Source organism: Geosmithia morbida (genome assembly GCF_012550715.1).
Source record: "Geosmithia morbida isolate 1262 chromosome Unknown scaffold_4, whole genome shotgun sequence".
Taxonomy (NCBI): Eukaryota; Fungi; Ascomycota; class Sordariomycetes; order Hypocreales; family Bionectriaceae; genus Geosmithia; species Geosmithia morbida.
Genome location: NW_023336191.1, coordinates 1,015,056 through 1,031,809, shown reverse-complemented (window position 1 = coordinate 1,031,809; position 16,754 = coordinate 1,015,056). Strand labels below are relative to the sequence as shown.

Here is a 16,754-nt window from a genome sequence, read left to right as displayed (position 1 = left end):
TGAGAAAATATGCGTTATTACTTTTTGGTCTGCAATACTACTACAATAGAGTGAACCTCCAGGTCAGACTTCACATGGTCTTGTCGGGAAGGGCGTGGGAACTACATACTTACACGTAAAAAAATTGAAATGGGGGGGGGATGTCAAATCAAGATAAGACCAAGGACGGGACTCGGTCTCCACACAACCCAAAATGGTGAAAACCGAAGTAGGCAGGCAGTTTTGAAGGGTTTCTAAGCTGTCAATTGATAATGCCATTGGTGAGGAGAAAGGGTATTTTGCGACCCAAGAAACGAGACCCAATAATGGTGCAGATTCCGAGTGTAAAACCGGCACGCTATAACCGGGCGGGGTAAAACTGTTGTGCGTATGCGGCAGGGTTCAAAGATGAGGCTGGAGTAGTGCCTTTTCCGAGGAAGAGTACCGGAGATGTCCGGTCGGTGGCTGCCGTCATAAGAGTGGTGCAGGCAGATCGGTGAGAGGATCAAACGTTCAGTCTGGTTGACGATAGATCCAAATATACATCGTACAGGGTTTGACACATACACGATATTGAAAGGCAGAGGAAGAGGACACAAGGTAGTGCCGGCATCCCCGACGGCATACCCGACGACATCATAGCTTGGACTCCTTGTCCTTGCGCGGATCCCTCAGGTTATCGGAAATTTCCCCCGACAGCAAAAAATCAGGATACGTCACAGAATGGTCGACCCCAACCCTCACGTCGCCCTGTCGCCTCCAGGCCGCCCCGTCGACGGGCATGACATGGCCGTTGATATATGAGCCCGCGTCGCTGAAGAGAAAGACGGTTGCATCTGCGACGTCGCGCACGGTTCCCTGGCGGCCCAGGGGGATGCTCTTGTCGTAGAGAGCCCTGTCGGTCTCGGCGAAGCTGCTCAGACGGGCCATGCCCTCGGTGCCCTCGATGCCGCCGGGGGCGATGGTGTTGCTCGTGACGCCGCGCGGGCCGTATTCGAGCGCCACAGACGCCATGAGGGAATCCACGGCCGCCTTGGCCGCCGACACGTGAGCCTGGAGGGGCATGCCTGTGTAGTGGAAGGTGGCCGAGATGAAGATGATGCGAGGGCGGGAGCTGCGCAGAATGTGAGGCATGGTGGCCTTGACGGTGTTGAAGGTGCCCAGGACGTCAATGTCTATGACGGCCTTGAAGGCGTTGGGGCTCATGCCTTCTAGGGGGACGACAAAGTTGCCTGCTGCGCCGGCGCTATTTTTTCATCACACATTAGCGTCCTCTCTTCCTTCCCTCTGCCCCTTCTCCCTCTGCCCCTTCTCCCTCTGCCCCTTCTCCCTCTGCCTCGTCATAGCTGCGCAGCTGTGGAGGAACTGACATGACGAAGTCGATGCCACCCAGCTCCTGGGCGCATCTGTCGGCTGCAGCCTTGAGAGACTCGGGCTATGGGAAACACAGTCAGCATATGTCTCTCGATCTTCAAATCTTGATGGTTCTTGGTGGTTGAACTCTCGTCAACTTCCGTCAAGAGAAGCACCTACCTTTCGCACATCACAGTCCCCAACACCAATCACCTTGGCCCCCTGCCTGACCGTAGCAATGTCCTTGGCTGCCGCCTCCGTCTTCTCGACATTGCGGCCCACAATGCACGCATTTGCTCCCAGACGCACCAGCGCCCGCGTCTGCATGCTACAAATGGTGCCGGCGCCTCCCGTGACGAATACGACGCGGCCGTCTCCACGAGAGTGGACACGTCCGTTAGTTAGCATTGTTTTGCTTTTTCTTCCTTTGGGATTATATGTCATCAGATAAATGGAGTCTGAATGTTCCTTACTGAAGAGGCCGTCACGCCACACAGGACTCAGGTAGGTTGACTCGGGAACAGGCATGATGATGATTCAGGGTGTGTACGTAGGTTGATTTGTTCACGTTCTCTCCCGGTCCGTATATGTAAGAGAGATGCTGGCTCTAATATCGCCCGGGGGTGGGGGCTTTGTGCAAAGCTTGATGAGATTAGCTGATGAGGTTGTTGAGACATTCAAAAGTTGCTTCTCCCCTCAAGTTGAAGCTCAAAAAAATGGAGAAGCTCAACAGAGGACCGAGGCTCCTGGCCGCGTTTTTGTGGGCCGCTCCTTCCTCTCCTCTGCCTCCTCAAGATGCCGAGGAAACATTGAAGACAGACCGAGAGACTTGGTGCTTAGAAATCAAGGATGTGTTGTATGAGATGGGAACATAACGAGACATTACATCATGCAGTAGGATTTAGAAGCCAAAGGGATATCGATTTACTTGTTAGTCGATGTTGTCGTTGCGATGGATCAGACGGTCGCTTTGCTGACTCATCATTTGACTACCAACTTCGAGTGCGACGTCAGAGTAATGTTGAATCACCCTACAACACTATCTCGACTTTTCTCTTTTCTTTTTCCTCCCTTTTTTTCTTAGTGCTGATATCCGGCTTTAGCCTAGTTTTCGTATGATGGAGCCGGTTGGTAGTATGGAACTAGACTACGACGTAATATCGCGCAAGCTGATTGTCTACCATGTATTAATGCTCGTAAGTAGCAACTGTTGGCCCTATCATTGATTCACAATTGCGAAACAAGACAAGGTGGAGGAATGAAGACCAACGACACCCCGCATCATGATATAACGTAGGACAACCACCAATATGCATGTTTGTGCGTGTGTGTGTGTGTGTATATCTACCACAATCCCCTGACTGCAGTTCAACGGGGAAGAACCCAGACGGACTGTTATTAATCGATATGCCAGGGTCGAGCTGAACGAGCCTAAACTTATTAGCCGTCGAACTAAACATGTATGTGCACATATGCTAAGTCAAGCCAACAGACTTTACAGGGCCACACAAGACCGGATACAAAAAAACAAACAAAAACAAACAAACAAACAGGAAAGAACAGCGTAGTCCTGCCTTTACTAACAAGACATTTCTAAATGTTGAAGAAAAAGCCTTGTCCCCTGTCGATAACTATGTGTGATGTGCGACCCTCCCTCCTATCGGGGAGACGGGTCGATACATGGCATCTGGCGGGTGCGACGGGCGTTGTATGTTAGCCTTCTTCTCACTTTCTTTCCTTTTCCACTCCTTCTCTTCTCTCTTCTTGTTTCTGTTGCACGATTATATTTGCTCTCCGATCCACGTGTGCGTGTATGTGTCTGGTGCATTAGTCGTATCCCTCGCCCCCTGTTCCCTGCAACGGTTAAGGGAGGGAGAGGGATATAAACCCCCTAGCATGCTAGCTGATCGATCATCCATGACGACTTTTGAAGATGAGGAGGGGAAAGTGGAGGATCTAGGAGAGCATGTGGGATTACAGATTGGAGATTGGAGATTGGAGTCTCTAAAAAAAGGGCCCCTCGAGGCATCGATGCCCATGAGCGGATCTCTCCCGTGATATGCGGGTTTGCCTAGGGTTGAGTCCACTTGAGTCCACTTGAGTCCACATTCCCCAACATGTCGGTTGATGCGAGTATCGAGTATCCTTGTGTTACATGCTCTGCCTCCCGCTCCTTTTATCTCCCGTTTCCTCGAGACATGTGCGAGAAAGGGGAGCAGCCAAGTCCCCGGGCAGTTGCATCGTTGTGTCATTGGCATCGTATATTACTATCTGTGAAAGACAAAGACAAGACGCCGCATGAGAAGAGAGAGAGAGAGCGATGGAGGAAAATCAGAAGAGATCCATACATGAAGAATAAACGTCGAAATATCCGGCATGTCCACCGACGGCATAGACGTTCCTGAAGCCCTTCCGTTATAACGTTAAAGATGTTGTTCCCCTTTGCCCTGATTATTCCCGTCCAAGGACCGTTTATGTAAGAAACAGACAAGAAAAGTAGCAACTCATAATAATGAAGACACCCCTGCGCTTGGAGAAACAAAGGGGTATCATGGACATAGGAAACAGTAGAAGCAGCCAGATGGGGGCGAAGCTAAACAGGGAAGACCCTTTCACCGACCTGTCTTCCCTGTACTTGCATGAGATCTATATTTCCCTGACCTGTCCCATCCCGCCTGAACAAGGCTTTCTAGACGTCAAGCTTCTTGTTGTTGACTAAGGGGAGGGGGCGGGGAGGACAATGTGGCGTGACGGGTTGTGCGCCGTAGTTTCCCACCATCCGCTGAAAGAAGACTCGGCCCTGACGGGACAAGAAGGAAAAAACAGTCTCAAGCGTGTTGACTGTTAGTGCAGAGAGGGCAAGGCTCGGGTAGGACAATGTAGCGCTCATGAGGGCTAGAAGGACAGCAGTTTTCCTTGCTCCCGTCTGTCGAAGTCTTGCAGAAGTGCAGACCTGGGTCGAGGCAGGCCGAGTAGATGTAGTAGTTGAGGGCGTAGAGACACATGGTGATTTTCTTGTTCTTGTTCTTTGTCCGGATCTTCTGCTCTCTCAATGTCTATACCCAGATTTAGGACTCGCCAGGCAAGCTTCAAGCCAAGAAGTGTTTTCCAGATAGAGATGGAGAAAAAGAGGAGAGAGGCTGTCAGCGGCAAGGAAAGGGGACCTCTGGATCTTTTATATATATATCTCTTTCCTGAGTATACGGTAAAAGAAGCCAAAGGGAGACGCCGAAAGAAAGTTGAGAGGGGACTAGGAGGATCATACACTAGACATTGTGCACGCATACATATTGCATGTAAACAAAAAAAAAACAAATAAAGAGTGCCAAGGCAAAAAAGAAAAAGCATGGTCGGGTATTCTTTCCAACAATGCTTCCTTCCCTTCCCTCTCTCTCTCTCTCTCTCTCTCTCTCTCTCGCCCCAGTATTGTCCGAGTAAAATAAAAACGAAAGAAAATTTGTCCATGTCTTAAACACCAGGGGTGTGGTTGGAGGAGGAGAGGAAGAGAAGAAGGGGGGGGGGGGGTGAGAGAGTATATTACACACAGACAAGCAGGGGTGGGTTGGACTCAACTTGAATTAGCGGAAATGCATGACGTGCAGTTCATGTGTGAGCTACTTCTTTTTTATCTCTCCCTCTCTCTTTCTAATACTTTGTAGAAAAAAAGAAGCTATAACTGCTATAACTATATCGTTAATTACTTTTTGGGGCTAAATTGGGGGGGTAAAAAAGCAAAACCGAAAAAAACAATGATGGAACAGGGAAAAACTCTCTCGTGGGTAATATTACAACTCCTAACAGGATCCCGGGATCGCGGTAGAGATGCAGCTTTGGACGATAGTCGATCATGGCCAAGAAGATCAGATACCTAGGTCACCATATGATCTACCACTTTCCTTCTTCTTCTTATCCTTCTTGTTCCTCCTCCTCCTCTCTGGCGGTGTGATGCTCGTCAGAGAGAGAAAGCAAGAAAATAAAAAGTGTCTCAACAGTTCAAGAGGTCACGAGAACCCTTGTGATCCATATCGTTCCAGGTCAAGTCAAGTCAAGCAAAGCATAGGAATCGAAGTCATACTTCCCCTCCATCACGTGTGAGTATATGAGCATCATCACCCAAAACACAAAACCGTTCGTTTCCCGCCTCCCAAGAGCAGGGAGGGAGAGAGAGAGGGTGTGAGAAGGAGGGGGCGAAGGAGAACCATTTGATTTGACAGGATGGGCTGAGAAAGACATAAATGATCCGACAATGGTCTTTGTCTCACCGGGAGGCTGCCCGCCGCTTTCCGCCATAAGAAACGCATTCTTGCTGGGCTGGCTCGAGCCGAATGAGGGTATTGGTGAATGTATTCTCTTTTTTTTTTTTTCGTTTCTTCTTCTTCCACGACCTTGCATGAATGTCTTTTTTTCTTCGTCGTATTTGTTTCTTCCTTGCCTGTTTCGGGGAAAGGGAAGGTAAAAAAAAATGAATAGACTAGATGCTGTACCAAGGAGGGGATGAGGGTCACAGGAGAGACAAAAGGAAGGAAATGGCTCAGGAGAGGACTTTAAGAGGACCATGAAGAGATGGGGATGCGGTACGGAGTAGGCCTCAAAGATTGGGATAGAAGAGACTCGGAGACTCTCGGAGATCCAGAGAGAGAGAGAGTGAGAGAGAGGGAACGAGACTAGGGTGACTAGTAGGTTGGACCATCTATTACTACCACTCCGAGTACGTAGATCCCAACGGCTCAAGACGCAGGGGCCGCTTGGCCAAAGTGCAGGGAGGGTACGACTCATCCATACTCTTTGGAGATGCGCGCGAACTGCAGGGTCCCGCACAGGGGGGTATTTAGCCAACTCATCCATGAATCACTTGGCCAATGTTCAATGTCACCAGCATTAGTGATTTCCGTTGCTTCTTCTTTCTTCGTCTGTTTCAAAGCTTGTCCGACGACTCGCATGGCACAATATAAATCATAATACCGTATACACGGGGTATACGACATGATCGTCACCAGTCGTATACGATAGTGCCGTATAATATGAAATACATCATCCACCCATAGGTACTCACCCGTACGCAAGTCGTCTGGAGGCTTGCTCCTGGCAGCGGCTGATGCGTGTGTTCAATGCTGCTGCTGCCCTGACGACGACGTGAACGAATAGCCCACCAGATGGGAGCCGGGTATGTGTCGTGCGTGTGCGTTGTGAGATGAGAGATGATCAGGCGGATACATGGATGGATGGATAGATAGATGGACCCGTCTTCTGATGCCGTTCTCATCTCTGGCTACTACGTATGTATGTACTATGAGAGTACGCGCGCGTGCATGCCACACTGGAAAAGAGTCGTCGTATGTATGGGTCAGCCATGCATTTAGCTCCACTGCCTGCTCTGAGCCATGATTCCGACTTTTCCAAAGTTTTCTCCCCCTGCCGACGAGAGCTGCAGAGATGGTGGGTGTGGCACCCAAGATTGTATGACTAAGCAGCCAGAGGCTGCTGCCACACACACATCTGTAAATAACCTCATACATACGGAGTAGATTTCCTTCCTTTCCAATCAAGCAAGCACCAGCACACACACTCATCGACCCAGGACGTACCGGTAGGCAGAGACCGCTGTATTCACATCTACGGGTCATCGTGTGTTGCCACTAACAGGAAGCACACGGAATCTTGTACAGGGTAATGCTGGAATATGCAATGACGACAGTAATGCACGTAATGGAGCAGTATACTCCGTACTCCGTACTATATTTGCAATAGAGTCGCGTGCTTTGGAGAGATGGTCATAGAGAGAGATGATAAGTCGTAGAAATGAGAAGTGAAAATGCGGCGGTCTGCTCCTGCTGCTGGGTAAAATGCGTACGTAAGCGGGATTACCCCACATCTTCCTCTTCCTCGCAACTCTCGTGGACTCTGCTGAGCTGGTTGGCTCCTCCATGAGCTTCCATGGGCTGGCACTGCTTTGCGCTTCTTACTCGCGGGGGGGGCTTCGGGTGATGTGCCCGGCAAAGAAAGCCAAAGAACAGACGGCGTCACCAAGCTGAACCAATCGCACAGTCTAGCTCCATACTCAGTCCCACAGACGAATCCCCCTTTGCCAGCTTGCTACCGGGGTGGGATGGGAATCCTTGCCAGACGCGGTCCTCCACTGTTACAGGCCTATATGTAGCCTATATGTAGCCTATATGTACACGCACAGCACTCGATACTTCGTACAGGTACAACGCTACAGTGAATATCACGGCGTAGTACAGCGTAATACAGCCTATGATTTTGCGCCGTGGTAGTAATAACAGAACCCTACTATGTAATATCTACAGATTATATTGCTCCGTACTAAGACTCCCGAGAGTCTGCCCTTAGCCTCTGGGATATTACATGGCTAGCTTTGCTCTCTACTTGTATGATACGGAGAGTGCTATCTGATATCACTACTGCTGCTCCTACTCCTTACTCCGTATTAATAACACTGCCCAGTATTATCTGTTATGTAGGTAAAGTGTAGGCGGTATTATTATTAGGTGCGGGTGGCAGTTTGTACCTGTAGGTGCTCCATGACCAACTGGGAGCGCTGTTTCCAAAGTCGCCGCGCCCCATCCTTGGTCAGTCACTACCATTCACAAGGTACAACAACCTCCTCTTTCCTGCTCGTCCTTCCCTCCACTCCCGCTCCCACTCTTTCCCCTTCCGACCGACACCATCATCAATCGCCATCATTACGACGACAATACAGACGCCGATATTCACTACCATCGTACCCGCCGTCCCACCGTACGCTGTGCTTGTGTAACTTTGGGCCCCTCCAACCCTCCGAAAGCCCCTCCGCAATATATTGTTCGGCCGTTCTCCATCTGTTTGATTCCACCATTACCGCAACCGTACATCCCTCCGCCTCGAACGGGTGCCTCTCCCCATGTCATTCCTTCAATAAAGAACCCCTTCTCCTCCCCCTCCCCCTTCTTCTCCTTCTCATTTGTGGCTTCTGGAGCCACGCACTGGCTGCGGCGCGTGCACAGACGACAGGGGAAAAAAAAGAAACACGCACACCATGTCCGACCTATCGCCTCGGGGCGTTCGATTCTCTGCCGCCGCCAATGTAGACGACTCTGTCAACCCCGAGGCCCTCCACAGCAACAACGCCAACTCCCTACCTCCCAGGAAGCTGGTAGAGCGACCTGGGCACATCTCCCTCCCGTCGCAAAACGGCTCCGACCTACATCGCATGGACCATCCTGACGATGTCGCAATATATTACACGGACAGTGTGGCCGTCAACGGCGGCGGCGGGCTGGTAGCATCATCCCTGCCTCCTCCGTCCGTAAATGGCGGGGGTGGTACCGTCATAAAAAGGCAGCGCAGCGTGTCATCGGCCGCAGCAGCAGCAGCAGCGGCGGCGGCCGCCGCCGCCGCCACAAATGGTGCCAACAACGGCACGACCTCAGAAGACGGTTATCCCAATGGCGCACGGCCTCAACGTCCCTTGGGCCCCATGAGGACCCCTTCCAGCACATACAACCCCGCCACATCGCGAAAGCCGGGCATCATCCAGCCCACCGCCCCCTTTGCCGAGTCGATACGTTCCTCGTCCAAGACGCGCGTGCGACAGACTGAGAGCCGCTTTCGTGCCCAGGAGCGCGCCTACGTCCAGAAGCTCCGCCAGGATAATAACGGCGAGTACTTTGCCTCGTATCAGAATGTCAACGGCAACGACTCGGACTCGGAAGGTGAGACCCCTTCGTCAGAGGGCCCATTTGAGGACCGCTTCGACCAGGAGACCATCATGTTCTACGGAAACGACAACCAGCAGCCCACAGACGAGGACCTGGCCGATGCCCAGAGTCGAGAGCGCCTCGAGTGGCACGGTATGCTCGAGACCGTCCTGACGGGTGACGTTGTCCGCCAGGAGAAGAAGCGCCTCATCGGTTCCTCAGACCAGCAGGCCGGCAAGTCAGCTTACCGCTCGGAGCTGTGGCTGGGCATCCGCTCCAAGGTATGCGGCAGGCATTTGCCCGTCCAGCGCCGCATGGTTGAGGAGGCACGCTCAACCCTCAACAGCACCATCGACGATATCATCAACTTCTCCGTCAAGGGAGAGTCCGAGGTCGGTAAACCCCCTCACGAGCAGGTCAAGGACATTGTTGCCAAAATTGAGCGCTGCGAGGGCCTCTACCCCTCGTGGAAGACTCTCATGACTGAGCACAAGTCGGCTGCCTCAACATTATTCCAGGAGGCCCACGACTCCATCGTATCCTGGTACAACACGAACGAAATGATCAACACGGAGCTTGCCATTCTCAAGAAGTGGGTCGGTAACGACGATCTCGACTTCCATCGGACCAAGCAGCGCTCCCCCGCCGTCAACGGCATCAACAACGACGAAACCTTCCTTGACCGCCTCATGAAGGAGGACGGTCTACGCTCCCTCTACTACGACACAAAAGACGACGAGAAGAAGGGCATGTTGCGCCCCATCTCGTCCATCATCCAAAAGGCCAAGGACACCCTCATCCGCAACTCAGCCACCTTCCAGAAGCGTCACCTACCCCCTTACCTGGAGGAACTCCTCACCCTCATCAGCTTCCCCTCGCGCCTCATTGAGGAGATCACCCGCACTCGCCTGGCCTATGCCCGCCGCGTTAAGGAGACGGCCCAGCAGAACCCGCTCATGCAGGATCAGATGATCTCGCAGTTCCAGCTGCTTCTCAAGTTCGCCATCCAGATCAAGGAGGAGTTCCTGACAATTGCCAACCCCGAGCCGGGTTGGGAGCTACCCCCCTTCATCGACGAGTCTTTTGACCAGGTCGTCCTCGAGGCCCTCAAGTACTACTTCAAGATGCTGAACTGGAAGCTCAGCGGCAATAAGAACACCTTCAAAGAGGCCGAACTGCTCTTCCAGGAGTGGGACTTTGCCAACGAGATCGGCAGCCACCTGCTGCGCGGCCACATCGAGGTGGCCGAACAATTTAGCTCTCTGACCTTCAAGGCTCTCAACCGCCTCAGCCAGACCTTTGAGAAGGAGCTGCAGGTGAAGCCTCGCGAGAGCCCGGCCGAGATGAGCAAGCGCTACAAGGCCTGCCTCGACTCGGTTCGTATCCGTCAACGCATGCTGCAGCGCTTCTCCCGCATGCTCAGCGACAATTACGAGCACGCCTGTGACTTCAACGTGTCCTTCTCGCCCGAGCGCATGCGCAAGTTCTACGACCAGCTGGCTGCCACGGGCCACTTCCAGGTCGAGACGACCATATTCGAGCAGGATGGCCTGTACGTCATCGCGTCGCCCGATCTTCGTTCCCGTCTCGAGGACATCCAGGCCATCATGGCCATCACGTCCAAGGAGCGCTTCCCCGAGGACATGTGCGAGCAGTACATCCTCATCGTGCGGCCCGAGGACACGTTCAACTGGTTCGCCGAGTCCGTCACGGTACCGCTCCGGGATCAGATCATCGATCTCAAACGTGGCCAGGCACGCCTTTGCACCGTGGGGTCGTGGGCCCTGCCCGACGCCAGGAGGGCCTTCCTTGCTGCCGTCGACATGCACGTCGACCTGGTGCAGGAGTCGCGGCCCAACATCCACAAGGTGAACACGCGCCTGATGGAGATCCGGAGGGTGGCGTACAAACTTTCCAACACATTCATGGACAGCGTGGAGACGATCCGGAGACAGACCGAGGGCAAGGACTGCCAGGAACTCATCCAGACGTGCTTCATCTTCGCTACTGAGTTCGGTCAGCGCTCGCTCCTGTACATGGACAGCAACAGGCGGCAGATGAACAACCTCAAGCTCACCAAGCTGGCGCTCGACTGGGTCAGCTTCATCTGCGACGACTGCATGGCGTCGGACCGCAAGACGTTTCGATGGGCCGTGCTGGCGCTCGAGTTCGCCATGGGCATGACGCGCGGGCGGCACATTTTGGCGCTGGGCGAGGACGAGTACGCCACGCTGCGGGATAAGGTGGCCGGGTGCATGTCGCTACTCATCTCGCACTTTGATATCATGGGCGCGCGATCTAACCTGGCGGCCCAGGCCGAGCGAGAACGGATCGAGGCGCTTGTGGGCCAGTTCCGGCGTCTGGACAAGAACCGGATGCTGGACGATGGCGAAGCCTCGCGGTGCATTACGGAGCAGCGGCTCGAGGAGCTGGAGAAAGTGGACAGCCTGCGACGCGGAAAGGAGGCAGAGCGCCAGGCCCTGGGCCGCGTGCTCGAGGCCAACACTGAGGCAGAGCGGTCGCTGGCCTACCTGTCGTCGTCGGCTACCAACGTCACCATGCGCTGGCAGCAGGGCCACTACGTGGGCGGCGGGACTTTTGGCAACGTCTACGCCGCCATGAACCTCGACTCGGGCCACCTGATGGCCGTCAAGGAGATCCGGCTCCAGGACCCCAAGCTCATCCCCACCATTGCCGAGCAGATCCGCGAGGAGATGGGCGTCCTCGAGGTGCTGGACCATCCCAACGTCGTGTCCTACTACGGTATTGAGGTTCACCGCGACCGCGTCTACATCTTCATGGAGTTCTGCTCCGGTGGCTCCCTCGCCAACCTGCTCGAACACGGCCGCATCGAAGATGAGCAGGTCATAATGGTATATGCGCTGCAGCTTCTCGAAGGGCTGGTGTACCTACACGAGAGTGGTATTGCCCATCGTGATATTAAGCCAGAGAGTGAGCTCGATCCCCTTCTGATCAATTTTACCGCATCGGGACCCCTTTGAGAGCAGAGAAGAACAAGATACTGACAGATGTGACTTTCTAGACATCCTCTTGGACCACAACGGCATCATCAAGTACGTCGATTTCGGCGCCGCCAAGGTGATTGCCAGGCAGGGCCGGACACTAGCGGCGGCAGACCTGCACGCGGACAAGCCTAGCAAGTCAATGACGGGCACACCCATGTACATGTCACCCGAGGTGATCAAGGGCGACAACCCCGGCAAGGCCGGGTCGGTGGACATCTGGTCACTGGGCTGCGTGGTGTTGGAGATGGCGACGGGCCGGCGGCCCTGGGCCAACCTCGATAACGAGTGGGCCATTATGTACAACATTGCTCAGGGAAACCCACCGCAGCTGCCGTCGATGGACCAGCTGAGCCCGTCGGGAATCGACTTCTTGACAAACTGCTTCACGCGTGACCCCAAGAAGCGGTCGTCGGCCGTGGAGCTCCTCCAGCACGAGTGGATCATGACGATCCGCAGCCAGGTCGTGGACCCTACTACGCCCAGCGAAGCCGGCGGGTCCTTGATGACGCCAACACACAGCGTTTCTAGTAGGGGCAGTGGCGGCGACGGAGGGTTTCCCTAGCAGAATTAGTATTAATTGGGAGGGAGGTAGATCGAGGACGGGGATGGGGACGGGGACGGAGCATATGAAGGTGGTGTGCGACTACGCAGATGACGGCAATGATGATTATGAGGAAGGAGCAACCTTGTTATATTACAATTCGAATATTCCCCCCGCGCGGCACATGTTACCATAGCAGTATGGATTATTTGCGGTTTCTTGTATGTTTTCTGGTCATGGTTAGGGGGGTTATCACATTTGTACTCCACGTATGTCTACCAAGTATAAATATAATGATGTGAAATTACCAGCACTCTTAGAATATTGAATTCCTACTATCATTAATACCTATTCTGTATCCATTACTCGTACCTGCAAGCTGGTATTAGCTGATCCCCACAAAAAGAAAAGCGTAGTGTTCGCCCCAGTATCTTTCAACCAAGCAGGACCAATCTTTATCTTCCCCCCTCCTCAACCTCTTTCCTTCTTCTTCCCTCCGCCTAAGAACGAAAGCCCAACCACAACAACGCGTGAAATACGAAAACAGAAGAAGGAAAGAGAAAAAGGACGAAGACGGAAAGGCCAAAAAAAAATTAAAGGAAAATAAAGAAGAAGAGAAGAAGAAAGAGACGGGGAAGAAGGGAAGAGATGTCATCGACCCCGCCAATCTTGTCGTCGTCAGACGCTCAGGCCGTCACAAGGACAAGAAAGACATACGACCTATCCGAGGAGGAGTGGTCTCTCCTCCAAGAGTCGGCCGCTGAGGCCAAGAGCACGGCTTACTGCCCCTATAGTAAGTTTCGGGTCGGCGCCGCCGTCCTGGTCTCCCCTCGTGGCGAGCGTGGCGAGCGGAGCGAAGCGTCCAAGGAGGAGAAGAAGGGTGAGGACGACATCAGGGTAGTGACGGGTGGCAATGTCGAGAACGCAAGCTATCCCGTCGGCACGTGCGCCGAAAGAGTCGCTCTCGCCAGGGCCCTGGCCGAGGGTCACCATGTGCGCGGTTTCAAGGCCATTGCCGTCTCGACGGATATCTCGCCTCCGGCTAGTCCCTGTGGAATGTGTAGGCAATTGTATGTTGTTGTTTTTTATTTTTATTTTTCATTCATTTCTTGCTATCTTTTGATATTTATGATGTTGTTGTTCTTTGCCCATCCTCTTCTCTCGTTCTATTTCTTTCATTCTTCCCCCCCTCTCCCCTCTCAAACTCCCTCTGTCTTACCATGATCTTCACCATACTCTTAATAATCATGTATATTGACTCAACACCGACTACGCAGTATTCGCGAGTTTCTACCCCTCGATGCACCCGTCATCATGTTTGACAAGAATGCAGACTATGTCGTCATGAGGCTCAAAGAGGTAAACTTCCCTCTCGTGCTCAACATGTAAGAATATCCCAGAGAACCAGACTGACCGTCTATAGCTACTTCCCGTGTCGTTTGGGCCAGAACACTTGCCCGCTCCGGGGAGTTAAGTGACCGTACTACTTCTCATAAATCACACACACCCGCACTCTAAGGAAACTCGATGAATGGACAACATGTACTTGACTGATAAAACCAGTAGTCCACATTCTGACATCTTCTGTGTGCTGGATGCGGAGGAAAAATCCATGATTGATGGATGATAATAGTAATAAAAACGAAATACACCAGACCCTTGATTCGCCCTTGCAATGCTTTGTAACTTGAAAGTGATAATGGTGGACAAGAAAAAGAAATGAAGACTGACCGGAAAATGAATGGACGAGTACCGTGATGCATATGATGGGGGGGAACATGAGGGTAATGCGTCATGCAGAGTATGTAAATGAAAGACTGGGTATCAAGCAGGATAGAAAACGCCCAAAAGCACCGCCGTTACGCAATACTGTCCCCCTTGGAAGAATGGCGGAATGATCGAAATGATGGCTGCATAAAAAGATGGCAGAGAGAAGTCGGTCCTTGAGAAACAAGGAGGGGTGGGGAAAGGAAGGTGATGAGACGCTGGAAATAGTAGATAGAGGTTGTCGGGATCAAAGAGACAGAGGATTCAATCCTCCCAGATGGTCTCGAGGTCTATGTCCCCGCGGCGCTCGGCACCGCAGACACTCCACCGCTTACGCTTGTCCTTGGATCCAAACGTCATGGTGCGTCCGCGGGCTGGCACGTCGATGCTGCCGCGGGACTTGGAGTCGGACGAGTCGGCGGCGTCTGCATCGGCCTTGAGCTGGGCGATGCGTTCGGCCTCGAGAGCCCTCTCCTCGGCGTCGGGCGAGTCGGGGATAGTCTCGAGGCTGGAGATGCTCGGGCTCCTGGACCGGGCCGAGGTGGGCGTCGAGGGTACCGAAGACAGACTGCCGCTGACGCTGATGCTGCTACTATTACTACTAATCCCGTAGGAAAGAGCGACACCGTCGTAAGGCTTGTGGGAGGGAGACGAGGACGGCGTGGAGGGACCCGGTACGGGAAGGGAGGTGTTGCTCCGCAGGGGGGAAGAGGGCCTCCGCAGACGGCCGGTGTTGTTGGTCGAGACGCCGAGGATGGGGGAGAGGCTGCCGTCCTGGCGGGGGCGGTGGTGTTCCGGGTCGAGCACCGAGGCGCGGATGGGCGACAGGGGTGGGAATGCCTCGTCGAGGGGCTTCCTGGGGATTCGGGTACGCGAGGGTGAACCCGAGCCGGACGGGCTCTCTGGTCTGGCGAAGTTACGGCCGCCGCTGGTGAGGCCACGGGGCGAGAGGAGGACGTGGCCCGAGGAGGCGAATCCGGGCATGGACTGAGTACGAGAGATGGGGGGCAAGAGGCTGGCGGCAGAGCGGGATCGCGAGTGGCCGCCGGCAGACGACAGGGGCGAGGCAGTGCGTGGCCGGTATGGCAGAGAAGGGGTCGAGTAGCTAGATGTCGAGTAGCTCGGGGTCCAGGACGATGTGGGCGACGAGACGGACACTGGAGAGGCCAGTGGCGACGAGGACGAGTAGGAGAAGGAAGGCATGGGGTCAGTACTCCGTCGGTAACTGGTAGGCTTCTGGGGCATGACGGGTGATGCCATGGCCGTCTTGGTGTCAATGTCTAGTCTAGGCTTGGGGTTGCTGTTGTTTCGGCGCAGAGACGGCACAGGAGACGGCACAGGAGACGACCTGAAGGCCTCCATGCGCTCCGTCTCAGGAACAGGCTCCATTGTGAACGCTCCAAGAAGTGAACATGTGTGAGAGAGTATGTGAGTGTGTGGGAAGCGTGGGCGTGTTGTTGCGGAAATTATTTCACGTGTCCAAGGGAGCAAAATGTTCGGTGGGAACACACTCTCCCTCCGCGTCTCTCGGACCGGACGGGCGAGCAGGTGGGGGAGGGCGTGATGGGGAGAGAGAGAGAGAGAGAGAGAGACAGAGAGAGAGAGAGAGAGAAGACTGGATGATCAAATGACCCGGTCGGCAATGGCGGCGGGGGTGGAAGGAGAGAGATAGAGAGAGAGACGGAGGGAAAGAGAGAGAAAAAAGAGGCAGAGGGGGTAGAGTCAGATGTCCATGTAGCCAACCTCCAGAAAATGGGCACACAGTGTGACACGAGAGTGCAAGAAAAGATTGATGCAAGCCTTGTCGGTCAGTCGGGGAGGGAGGGGGGAGAGGAGACAAGAGAAGGAGGCGAGGCGAGGGGGTGAGTAAATGATGTTACGAGTTATAATATATTCAGGGTCCCCCTAGCGGCAGAGATGACGACTCGGCACGAAGTGCAGCATAACAAAATGACCACAGCAAAAAGTGACGTTTCTTCCAATGCTGTGTTGTGCTGTGCTGACGCGTTACGGTTGCTGTTGGGGATGAGAGGGAGAGAATGAGAGGGAGAGGGAGAGAGAGAGGATGCGTTAATAGAGCGCACGTTTCGATACTTTGATACTGCAAACACAAGTACAAGTGTAGTATGGACCATTGCCGGCAGAACCACCACAACCAGTCAGTAAAAGGGCCTGAAGCTGCACCTGAAGCCTCTTCTGTAGATCGCCGTGGACGGACGGCGTAACGCACACCAAGACTGGCCTAACAAGTTGGGGACTTGGGGAGATGCATGAGTGGGGTCAAGGGGTTAAGCGCTGATGGGCCTTGGTGTGCATGTAGCGGTTGTTATTACTCGACAATACATTCATGGCGCATTACTCATGGCTCAATGCTTCAATTCAATGCTCTCA

The 16,754-nt window shown here is 53.6% G+C and overlaps 4 protein-coding genes across 4 annotated transcripts; 2 read left to right on the top strand and 2 right to left on the bottom strand.

Moving 5' to 3' along the window:
• Positions 1–615: 615 nt before the first annotated feature.
• On the bottom strand, positions 616–1,860 carry GMORB2_5796 (uncharacterized protein; the record flags this gene model as incomplete). Its single annotated transcript, XM_035467766.1, has 4 exons — positions 616–1,225; positions 1,350–1,414; positions 1,513–1,706; positions 1,806–1,860. The coding sequence occupies 4 exons, from the start codon at positions 1,858–1,860 to the stop codon at positions 616–618; spliced, it is 924 nt and encodes a 307-aa protein (XP_035322732.1).
• A 6,508-nt stretch (positions 1,861–8,368) lies between these two features.
• GMORB2_5795 (uncharacterized protein) lies at positions 8,369–12,626 on the top strand (the record flags this gene model as incomplete). Its single annotated transcript, XM_035467765.1, has 2 exons — positions 8,369–11,371; positions 12,621–12,626. 2 exons carry the CDS (start codon positions 8,369–8,371, stop codon positions 12,624–12,626), a joined length of 3,009 nt encoding a protein of 1,002 aa, XP_035322731.1.
• Positions 12,627–13,244: 618 nt separating this feature from the next.
• Positions 13,245–13,985, top strand: GMORB2_5794 (cytidine deaminase; the record flags this gene model as incomplete). Its single annotated transcript, XM_035467764.1, has 2 exons — positions 13,245–13,666; positions 13,874–13,985. The coding sequence occupies 2 exons, from the start codon at positions 13,245–13,247 to the stop codon at positions 13,983–13,985; spliced, it is 534 nt and encodes a 177-aa protein (XP_035322730.1).
• A 642-nt stretch (positions 13,986–14,627) lies between these two features.
• On the bottom strand, positions 14,628–16,498 carry GMORB2_5793 (uncharacterized protein; the record flags this gene model as incomplete). Its single annotated transcript, XM_035467763.1, has 2 exons — positions 14,628–15,746; positions 16,448–16,498. The coding sequence occupies 2 exons, from the start codon at positions 16,496–16,498 to the stop codon at positions 14,628–14,630; spliced, it is 1,170 nt and encodes a 389-aa protein (XP_035322729.1).
• Between the last annotated feature and the right edge of the window lie 256 nt (positions 16,499–16,754).